This window comes from Hydractinia symbiolongicarpus, chromosome 13 (assembly GCF_029227915.1).
Source record: "Hydractinia symbiolongicarpus strain clone_291-10 chromosome 13, HSymV2.1, whole genome shotgun sequence".
In the NCBI taxonomy this organism is placed as follows: Eukaryota; Metazoa; Cnidaria; class Hydrozoa; order Anthoathecata; family Hydractiniidae; genus Hydractinia; species Hydractinia symbiolongicarpus.
In genome coordinates, this window is record NC_079887.1 from 10,013,862 (window position 1) to 10,025,732 (window position 11,871).

Sequence of the window (11,871 nt, forward strand, 5' to 3'; positions counted from 1 at the left end):
AGACTTTTGTGTTTGGACACATTTAAGTATACTCTTTTAAAACGAATGGACTAAACAAACTTTACACAAGCTGTAAGTATTTTTCTCACATTATTTTGTATATATTTGTAGATTCTGTATCGCACAATTGGTTGCAAAGTGACTGGTAAACGCGTGAATCGTGGAGTAGGCTACGGTCTTGAGCTTCTTGTCCAATAGTTGTTTGGTCCGGAAAAAACGGTAAAGTGGGCAGAGAAGGACATTAAAAAAGTTTTTACGAACACGAATAAAAAATTTAAATGTGTAAAATTGGAACTAAAAAAAGTGAAAGAGAAAGAAGACGTAAATAAATTATATTTTTTGGTCATTTTATATTTGCCATGTTCGCTTTGAAGAGTTTTTACAATAGAAATTTTCATTTGCTACCTTAACTTTATAAAGTTTTTCTTTGAATTTGGGGATATTCTAACTAAAGTAATTTTCCGGCAATATATTTTGTTCGTGTTTTATAGGCATGCTCAGTCGTTGTTCATTCTTTTATTTAAAGATTTTTAGAAATTATAACCAGAAGTGGTTCTAGGAATTAATTTTTTGACGTAAGAATATCGCGAAATTTATTCTCATGGTTTATAAAACTTTAAAGGTTTCAAAGGTAAGAAAAAAACTCGTGTTATTAATTTTGTACATATTAAAAAAAAACGAGAAACCACAAAATTCTCTTCCCGTCTAAATTTCTGATAATACAGTCATGTGGGCTGGAAATACACAAAAAACAACAACTCGGGTAACAGCTAATCATATTAATTATAAACATACATAAACAAAAAAACACTCCAAACCTAGTTAGGATGGGTACGCCTTTTATCAGAAAATCTTTCATTAATACCAAGGGAATCAATTTTCGCAAAAAAATATTGTTGCGAAAAAATTTTTTCGCAAAGTTGACAAGTTCTTGCATTTCGCGAATTTCGCAAAAAAACAAATTGATGACATAAATTAAAGACAGTTAAAATAACAATTCACGTAGGGTAAGATCCCTCGAGGTAAACATTCTACTTTGTAAAGGCAAACTCCAGTTGCCGTAGGAAAAAAATAATTTAAAACATTATATAACTGTTGAATAAATAAATTCAAATAAATACAAAAATAATTCCCGACAATTATAAAATCAAAGTCAATGATTTTTTGTTCGAAACAAAACCGAAAATGTCCTTCAACAAACTAGTTGACAAACTTTGATAGTGTAATTAATAATATTTCATCATTGTAAATTTTACATACGAGTTAATAGAATACAAAATTAGACTTTTTGTTTTCGTCATACACCGAAAGTTGAAAAATACAATAAAATACAAGTGTTTTAACAAATTTCTAGACACATAAGTAACTGATGAAAGACAAACATTACAAATTTTATAACTTTAGAAATGAATCTATTTCTAAGCATCATCAAAAATATTTCTTGGCACTTTGGATCGTGAGTTTCCACTGATATTTTCATAACCTCGTAAACTCCTTTGTTGTGATTCAGGAGGAGCATATTCAATATCAGACAACAACTGTATTCGATCGTTACCACTGTCAAACTTTGTATATTTCATCTGAGGTTCCTTATTTAGTTTACTATTTATGTTCACACGGCTTGGATTGATCATTTCATCATCATCATCGTCTGATTGGTCATCAATTCTTTCATGGCTTTTCTTTTTTCTTTTTCCAATATTAGAATACTTGTCTTGAATTCCTTTCGACCTCTCACTCCATGTTGTCCCATTGATTTCTCGTTCTAATTTTCTTTTCTCACGCCTCGTTATTTCCTTTCCCTCCCTGACATAATCAGCAGAAAAATCATCATCCGTTATAAACTGCTCAATACCAATACAATGCAATGCTCTCTTTCCTATGCTAAAATAAGTGCAAAAACACACAAGTAACACAATCATGGGATAATAAACATTAAATCCTTTGGCGATAAAAGACAATAAATCCATATGACCCATAAACTTTGTAAATTGTGTTTCCACCTCCTCAGTACTTGTTCCAGTTATATGCCCATCCATATGTATCATAGCCAAGAAGTTTAAACAAAGAGCATAAGTTAATCGGCAAAGCAGCAAGCCACTGAAAAGCAAGCTGTTGGAATCTGTTTGATGATGTGCTTCAAAATAGTAAAAATTGAAAAACTTGATTTTAAACACGGTGTAATATGTGCAAGCACACATATAAGCTATAGTCACACAAGAAACACTTTCAATATAGAAGTATAAGTAGTCTTTTTTGGTGACATCAATAAGCAAGGCAAAAATGGATAGGTTTGGTGATTTACTAAAGAAAGTCATTTCGGACCACACTAATGATATGCTTAGAATCAGTAAAATTATTGACAAAAGTTTAAACAACCATGGTTTTATCAGTATTTCCCATAACCAAGTTAAGTGTAACTTTGTTCTACTGGTTGTTAAATGGTTTGAAAATGATGCTTTAAATATTCTTTCACCATTGTATCTATTTTGTTCAATGTCCTCCAAATGAAATGCTAGTTTTAAGGCTGCATTCCACTGAACCTGTGTACGATGAGCTCTATGTGATACAACAATGACTTTTTTGTGAAGTTTAATGAGATTTTTTGCTGTTAAAACAACATTGCTAGATTTGTAATCAACATAATCTTCTGTACCCTTGCTAAATAAATCTTCACTTCCAGGTGGGCATTTTTTTATGATGGTGTCAATATAAGATCGAAGATCACTGTTGTATTTAATTTCCTCTGATGATCTTTTTACTTCAGCCAAAACATCTGCCAATTCTTCTTCTGCATCTTCCTTTTCTGTACAAAGCTTAGAAATTTTGAAATATGCCTCTTCCAGCTGTAAATTAGGTAACGACATATTCCATGCATTACGAGGTAGTTCAACCAATCCATAACCCAGTAATAAGACTAGCAACAACAATCCCCAAGTATTTGAAGCTGTTATCCCTATTAGCTTAATGTTTTCTCCATTAATATCAAGTTGTGGTTTCAAAGCCACATATACCAGTAGACCACCAAATATAACAAGGTAACTACCATACCAAAGTGCATTTTCAAACAAAGCTGTTTTAATTTTTCCCCATATGGTAAAGTCCCCAGCGTAAACATAAGACTGCATCATAGGAAGTAATATCCAGGATAGTAGTTGTGAAGACCAATAAACAACTCGCCACATGTCTGGAAGAACATATTCTGGCATCAAACTCCAAGGTTTAACACAATTTGTTGCAACTGATGTATTTGGTTGGTCATTTGTTAAGTTAGTCTTAGTGTGTGTTTCTTTTGCTGCTTTGTGAAGGCACTCAGAGTAACATGTATTTGATACATCCAATGGTAGTATGAACACAATGAGAAAAGAAAAAAACCATGATATAAAAACAGCAAGAGTTACCAAAATGTGTTGTTTTCGAAGATTTCCATATTGGTGTAAAACAATAAGAGTAGCAAGAAATACAACAATAAATTCGACAGCAAATGGACCAACAGACATGGCTTTGAATTTTTGATACAGAATGATTAAAAAACAACGATTAAGTTCCGATTTTGTTACTTTATTTTAATAACAAAGCTCACCAAATCCATCATATCAATCATCTCAAGCAAACAGATGTGGTGAATGTTGGAGTTCTACTAATATTTACAACGACCCCCTTTAAGGGCCCGATAACATTAGTCGCACGCATCAGAAAAAGAAAAAAAAAGTTCCCTTCTAAAAATCTTGGCAAGTAAGGCCAGGTCACGATTTGTTGATATAATGCAACTTTTTTATTCCAAGCTCCCTTCGTGAAATTTAACTGCCGTGTTGTGTTGCGAAAAGTCAGGCTAATTTTTACTGTTATACTGTTGGGGACAAAGTCACCCAACACAGACTTTTAAATTCTTTATACTCACAAGAATTATAATTATAACATTCTGATATTTTGGAATCACAATACATTTTATATTGGTTGCTAAAAACATGGAGTGCTAAAGATGAGCCAATTTATAGAAGATTATGAAAATTTTTTCCTTCGAGCGCCTTATCTGGCTGAAGCTTTGAATAATAAAAAAGACTCTAGGAGTTCTCACTTTTGCCTATTTTGGCTGGAGAGTTTGTCATTGTATGATAGAAGACACAGAAATTATAGAAATGGTTCAACCAATTCAACAAATAACAGCAAATACTGCTGGGGAGAAATTAATTCGAAAAACCGGTGGGAATTTCCAACCTGAACAAGAACGCACAAAAAGTAGAACTGTAGCAGGAGGTACGTAGCTACAAGTTTTGAATACTGGTATAAACTGCATTCACCAATAGAAAAGTTTTAGTAAGGGGCCTTTGAAAAAAATTTTCGGCCCCGTTAGCGGGACAAACAAATTTTTGAAATTTCTCAATCCTTAGCGGATTTTTTTTCCAAGCTTCAGACCCCCTCCCCCACTTTAGCGGCAATATCCCGCTACCGGGGCCGAAAAATTTTTCAAAGTCCCCTACGACATAATGAATGCATGAGAGGGTGCCAACTCATCAAAAATGGCAAAAAGGTTACCCAAACAGCCCACATCAATGTTAAAAATAAAAAACGTTCGTCTGCAGAGGCCTGCAAAATTTTGCTGACCCACAATGAAGATCAGGTTGGCAAAGCCATTTAGAGGCACTTCTGGGGTCAGCACAATATATTATCCTTTACTCTGGGGATTTATATTAAAAATTAACATCAACTAATATCTTTTGCAGATCTGTTATTCTTCCTATTCTTTAAGTACTTGGACTTTGTTTCCGCTGAGCAGCAAAGTAGAAATTTTCTGTACTGTTGAAATATACAGACTATTTTTAAAGCCTTTTGCTATTAGAGAGGCAACAACAAACATTCTGGAGCAACCTGACAAAGTAAAATATTTTTGGACAACCTTTAAAACAAGGTCGGTTCTGCCAATGGTAAAAATAGTTTTCTTGGCATGTCAATCTTGGAACACATAGGTTGACATAAAAAAGCTGTCCTTGTATCAACGTAGCTTGGCTTTCAGGCCATTAATGCCGAACGCTGACGTTAGAAGAACAAAGTTAATATCAATCTTCTTTTTCTGTCAAAAAAAGAATTGCATTGGCTAAACATGTCATCCCAGAGACGAGATTAACATTTTATTAAAGCATGATATAAAGTACTGTATCCCAAAAGTTCCCAAAGAACAAATAGTAGATAAACTGGTGGTATCATGAACAAACTTTGTTGATAAAGTTTGCTAGGGTAGAGGTCAAAGGCATTTGATACAATTTGATTGATAGATAAATTAATAAAGTCACACAATTCTGTTACACATCAAAGTTTACCATATTTGTGGCAGAGTCATAAAAAATTGAAAGCACTGCTTTGCATTTGGAAATAATTCGGGCAAGTTCTTAAGTCATTGGATGAAAAACATGAATTTTATTTAAAAAGTTGCCAGAGCGAATAGGCAGTTTTTAGCAAGCTGGCACCCTCATCATAATGTTTTGATTTTGCATCAAGAGCATATAATAACAGACTGCCATGATTATATATAATAAGTGAAAAAAATGACACTAAAATTGGTAAAGTCTGCTCTTAAAAACGGAGAAGATAGTATCTGACAACAAAAAAATTCAATATATTTTCAATTTCATGTTTCTAAAGTTAGCGTAAATAGCCAATTTAGCCTATGTGGTCCTTCTTTTCTTGTCTGTCGTCAAGACTTGTGCTGTAGCTTAGTAGCTATACATTTTGCACTTTGTGCACAAGACCAGAGTTTAATTCCCCTTAGCAGTGGTTTAATATGGGCTAGTAAATGTTGCAATGGCCCTGGTTAATCCCAGCCAAGAGGGGAATGAGACATTATCAAGAACTGCACAAGGATCAGTGAAAAACAATTTATGGTGGCATGTTAAATCTTCAAAGGTTATAATATCAATAATAATAATAATAGTAATAATAATAATAAATATTTAAAGTGGCTAGCCCAGAAAATCACAATTCAGTGCCTTCAGTAACTAGACGTGATTTTCTTTGCTAGTGACTATACTATTATTATTATTATTTACTATTTTAATGTATTTTGCATAAATGTGAAACTCAAAATTAAGGAAACTTATGCAATGGGAACTTTACTGTGAATTCTCTAACATTATCTGTTTATTTATTGTCAGGTTCCCCAAAGGGGTACAACAGAAAATCTGAAAGAAACAAGCAATTCCATGTGAGCAGAAAAGAACAGCAGGTTTCAAAAAGCAGCAAAAAAGCTGGTCTTCTTAAAATACCTAAGGGCAAGAACCAGGTATATATATGTTTAGTTGATTTTTCTATCTTAATTTTTAACATTTCTTGCTTTTTAAGATCATTAATCCAGGAAACTTTTCTCTTAACATAAATTTTTTCCCATAATGACATTCGTTTGCTCGATGCCTTTATTTGATGAATTTATTTGCAGTGATCCAATATCTCAAGATCTGCAATATTCTGGAAAAGCGTGTATATATAAGCCATATACATGTTTACTCACAACATCTAATTGCAAACCAACATGCAGATCCCAAGTTATGGGATCGTCAGCTAAAAATTAAGAGGTCTGTGATGAGCAAACAAGTGTCATTTTGACAAAAAAGATTGTTAATTAATTCCCCTCTATAATATCTATGCATTCATTAAGTTTGAATGCACATGCCTTAGGTCTAAAATTAGTGATGATAGAAAATGTCAAAATTTGATATTATTTAAATATGACATAATTTATTCAGCTTAATTAAATAAATTCTTTAATATAGAAAATCTTGAGAACGAAAAGATCTTTTTAAAAAATTTCAAGTTAAGTAGAAGTCCCACATTATTTTATACCTCAAGTTCCCTTTAAGTTGTCTTTTTTTTCATGCAACAATTTCTAAAAATAAGTAAGCATTATTATCTCATTAGTTTGGTTGACAAGCTAAATATACTATTCTATTTTTTATATGTTTGTTTCAAGGCCATTTTTATTTCTATTTTATTTTTTTGATGTATGTTCATCATAGAATCAACAGCTCTATAATGAATCCCTGCAAAGCTTGTTGAACTTCCACTATTCATCTCCAAACACAACACACCACTATGGTTATGGAGGAGTAAAGAGAAAAAGAACTTCTACTTTCAATAAAGAGGCCTTCCTTCAAGCAAAGTAAGGCATATATTTTCTAATTTCACTATTTACATAATAGCCACTAAATGTTTTTTCTTTGGCTTCTTATTTTTTATTGTTTTTGGCTTTAAAACTATATTTTTCCAGTATTGTTTATTAGTGCCTTTTCTTTCTAGTTGTCATTTTGTTGTTCAAGACGATGCAAGCGATTATGCAGTGCATTCGACCAATCCAGATGTTCTTGTTGATTGGAACAACATCAAATTGGTTGTAAGTACTTCATTACTAACTTTGATGAGACTATTTTGTGTGTTAAATAGACTACATTAAAAAATATTATATTAAATATTATAATTTTAGTACTTATCAACTCATGATGCACCTACTTGCCCAATATGTTTATATCCCCCAGTGTGTGGAAAAATAACACGATGTGGACATGTGTTTTGCTGGAGTTGTATTATTCATTACCTGCATTTGGTTAGTTTATTTCTATTGGTCCTTTTTTTGTCTAGATATTTCTAGACCAGAAAGGATAAATATCCCATGCCAAAATATTTTTTAACTTTTCAACAATTTTGCTGTGGACGTGAAAGCTTGTTGTTCGTGCGTGGAAAATTGTGAATTCAAAAAACTTTAGCAGTTTTTACTTATTGATTAATTTTGCATAGTATGTTATTTAGCATGTAACAAAATACATTCAATTTAGGGTGAAAAAAACCACAGAAAATGTCCTATATGTAACGAAACTGTGCATGAAGAAGATCTGAAAAGGTATGTGCTATTTTGGTGTTTAAAACCTCTTTTGGTAAAGTACTAACTATTTGAATCAGTAAGTTAGTAAGACTCTTTTTAAAAAGCATTTTTTTAAAAATTAGAATCAGAATCCTTGGTTTTTTAAGTAAAAAGCATCCTTGTGAAACACAAAATTACGTTTTATAGAACAAAGCATTGTTTGCTTTATTTACCTAGTGTAAGGTCGTGTGTGCAGAAGAAATTTGCAAGATTGGACACAATAACAATGACACTGATGAAACGTTCAAAGGTAAATTTCATGGAGTACTTTTGGTTATTTCAAGTAGAAGAAATGTTTTGGATTTCTAAAACTCTTATGAGCTGTATAGGTTACATATATTAAGTATCAGTAATTATTTTCTTTAAGGATTCGTTGTTTGCGTTACCAGCCGGTGAATGGAAACCATCAAAAATTCAGTTTCCTCTATGGAAAGGTATAAACGATCTCAAAGTAGTTTCAGTCTGCTTTATCCCTAACTGTTGCGAATAAATTTAGTTTGTTTACTTCTCATCAAGCAAGCAAGTCCCATATATTACTCTTGTGATTTAGATTCTTCCTTCCATTTTGGTTACAAGTTAGCAATAGCCTCTCCACAGACAGTGTTGGAGAATATTTTACTAAGAGAGCAAGTGGAACTGGAGGTTCAACTTAGTGAAGCTAACCTTGAACAGGTATTTTAAACTAATGATTTAACAAATTGTAGGCTGTGTTGTGTGGAATGTCCTGACAATGTCAAGAAGCAAATGTTTTGTTGTACACCAGAAGTAAGGACATTTCTTTAAACAACCTTAATTTAAACTCCCGTCTTTTAAATATCTCCTTCAAATAAATGCCATTCTTTGAACACCTCCCTCTTAAATACCCCAATTTTAGTAAACGCCCCTCCTGAAAGAGGGTTTTGTTAGAATCCATATTTTTTTTTTATAAAAACTAATTCATCTAACTTTAACATTAAGGATTAATATTGACATAAGTTTTTATAGTGACTTTTAACATAAAACAAAAATGATGCAATTTCATGTGTACTATTTTTCTAGTTCAACAGTCATAATATGCGCCATAGGCTCAAACATCTCGCTTAAAGTGGCATTCTTTAAATATAGCTTCAGCCATTTAATCAAAGCATTGGTGTATTTAAAGTCACCTTTTTAGGTTCATCTTTACAAGGAATGCGTTTCTCTTGTTTTCTGAAGTTACAGACCTTTGAAATGCGTGATTTCCAAAACAGTTAAATTTTTAAAAACAGTATTCATTAGAATTCTTAATTGTGATACACAACAGTTCAGCATTTTTGTAAAATAATGCCTTGTTTTTTCACTTTGTGTTTGGTTATAGTTTTATTTAAATCTGCCCAAGCAATTTTCTAAGGTTGTTTTTGATTTGTAACTACATGGCATTTTAATTTAACAAATAATTTATTTTTGTTTTAGTCAGGAGAGGAGTGTTTTATTCACTATGCCCTGGAAGAAATCAAGGTGAGTTAGTCCACGTATAAAATACAAATTTACAATTATTGTAAAAAATTTAAAAATTTAAACATAATTTATTTCTTAGAAGAAGATTGCCAACACTTTGAAAGATTCAGAAGATTTGGATGTTTCTGAGAAAATAGAAGGAGTTAGTATTTATGGCAATGATAGAAGTGTGGCTGACATGTTGGCTACAGTTAATGTAAGTATGAAATGAAAATTCTCTAAATGTGCGACTATAAGATCAACCATTTTATATTTTATAAGATCAGGATTTACATGTAGACTTCTACATTTGACATAGTTAACCTTTAATTTCCCAACTTCTCTTTTAGATAAAAAAAATAATTCTCCTTTATTACTGACAGAAATTTCATTAGTTACAACAAAATATTTTTAAAAAGGCAATGTGTCTCCATAATTCTACTATATTTTAAGAGCGATCACGTTATGTAAGTTCGAGTATTTTTATTAATTTTTAGTTAAGTGTGGAGCAAGCATTTTCCGACGACGAATCAATCGCTACTACATCTTCGTTGTCTTCGCCGACAGTAGCTTCTGTTCTACCAACTTCCAAACTCGTGCGCGATGAAAAGTCAGAAGTTACTGTTCACTCGGAATATGCGAACACAACCCAATATGGTAGAAGTCGTTCGTCAAATTCATCAGACTCGTCTGCAGGTGATAATGAACATGTTTTGGAGGAGAGTATGAAGGATGTGGATTCGTGTTATTTTTACCAAGGTATGTTTTGGGGTTGCAATTATTATTTTTTTTTTATTATGCTAAAACATCATTTGTCATCAATTTTTTTTTGCTATATTTTGTTTATTATAGCGAATGATGGACAGAACATCTTCATCCATCCGCTAAATTATCGATGTTTAATCGAAGAATACGGATCAATGGGAAGTGGTCCACACGAAATAACTGGCCAGATTATTGACTTTGAATGCTTTACCATGACAAAGGTACTGAGACTGTGTTGCCGTATTATAGTACTCTAAACTGTCTTTATTTTTGTATTCTTTGGTGGCGTTTTTTTATCTAGGACCTACGAAAGCGTTTTCGTTATCTTCGCCACCTGCCTGTAGCATGTGAGTTTATCGTGTGTGAGCTTATTTTGAGACCTCCTGTTTTGTCCAAACATACCATCCATAATTTCATGCCTGAGTTTAAGAAAAGAAAAGAAGTCAGACTTAGAAAACTGGAAGAACAGCGAAAATTTGACCGAAGAGCAAATGCTGTAAGAAGCAGACAGGAGGGTTACCATGTTCCCTCTTATTACGATGAACCAGCAGTGAATCTCAACTTAGCGGATACCAACGACTTTCCGTGTAGTATGTCTCCTGACAATGGTGAAAAACAAATGGCGCAATTCGCTCCCGAAAATCACCAGCCAGTTGGACCTTCATTTGCGCAAATGCTAAAAGCGGAAGGATCACTTCCCCCCGTAAAGATAAAATCAAACTGGGGACAGAGGAAAGGTATTTTTATTTGTGTACTAGACAAGAGAGATTTATAATAATCAATAACTTATTACCGCAGCACACGCCCTAAGATTTTTGTTAAATTTTAACAATGGACGTCATTCAGTATGGGCGTTATATACAAAACCTCAATTACGTAGAAGGCGTGGTCTGCACCCCCACCACCCCCTCCCCTTTGTTTCAAAAGTAGGTGTCTTTTTAATTTAGTTCACCCCCCTTGCGAACAGGGAACTACAACGTGGAAAATGTTCATATTTTTTCTTAAAAGTATTATATTCGTAGAGTTACAAGCTAAAATTATTTTTAGAGCCTATATCCATGGCAACAATTCCATCTTTCGAAAGAATTGAAGGAGAGAGTGATGAAGATGTTGTCGCACCATCATTTAAAGAAATGTTCAGTGCAGATATGTTGACAACACCTACTGAAGTTTCTTGTAAAAGCCGAAACAATAAATCGAAGAAAGCAAGTGGAAAAAGTAAAAACAAGGGCACACTTTTATTTGCCACGGGAAGTCAGAGAAAATATTAAGTTTAAAAATTTGTGTTTCTGGCTTGTGTTATTAGACAATTTATAATTAAAATGGTGAACTGTAATAATTGTTATGTTAAAAAAGCATTTAGTTGTATTGTAGTTCTTTAAAAAGATACTAATCTCTAAAAACTGTCTTGACTAAACTTAAATTAAAAAAGATTTCCCGGCTAAACTTGTATAACAGATTCTGCTGTAAATTTCACTTAATTTTACGGCCAAGTATCCTCCAGAAGCTCTCTTTAATTTTAACAGCTTTTTTAACACCGGGATGTCTGACGTGCAAATAAAGATTTGCGTCTGCAGGATAGCAGATGTCATTTAAATGAACTTTTTAAATTTTTTTTCCTCCTGAGGATAATTAAATATTGTCACAATATCACCCATTTCTCTTAATGAAATAATTGCGCCCAGGCCTAAAATGTGACGGAGATTTTTTTGGACAGCGATTTTAAAGCACCTGGTCATAAAGCG

The 11,871-nt window shown here is 32.8% G+C and overlaps 2 protein-coding genes across 2 annotated transcripts; one reads left to right on the forward strand and one right to left on the reverse strand.

Annotated features, from left to right (window-relative positions):
- Positions 1-759: 759 nt before the first annotated feature.
- LOC130623450 (G-protein coupled receptor-associated protein LMBRD2-like) lies at positions 760-3,665 on the reverse strand. The gene has a single exon (XM_057438939.1). The coding sequence runs from the start codon at positions 3,498-3,500 to the stop codon at positions 1,419-1,421; it is 2,082 nt and encodes a 693-aa protein (XP_057294922.1). The 5' UTR covers positions 3,501-3,665; the 3' UTR covers positions 760-1,418.
- A 104-nt stretch (positions 3,666-3,769) lies between these two features.
- On the forward strand, positions 3,770-11,529 carry LOC130623449 (RING finger protein 10-like). Its single transcript, XM_057438938.1, has 15 exons — positions 3,770-4,257; positions 6,150-6,277; positions 7,008-7,150; positions 7,288-7,381; positions 7,472-7,591; positions 7,821-7,885; positions 8,084-8,156; positions 8,274-8,340; positions 8,457-8,578; positions 9,338-9,382; positions 9,462-9,578; positions 9,859-10,120; positions 10,214-10,347; positions 10,428-10,863; positions 11,174-11,529. The coding sequence occupies exons 1-15, from the start codon at positions 4,113-4,115 to the stop codon at positions 11,395-11,397; spliced, it is 2,175 nt and encodes a 724-aa protein (XP_057294921.1). The 5' UTR covers positions 3,770-4,112; the 3' UTR covers positions 11,398-11,529.
- Positions 11,530-11,871: the final 342 nt, after the last annotated feature.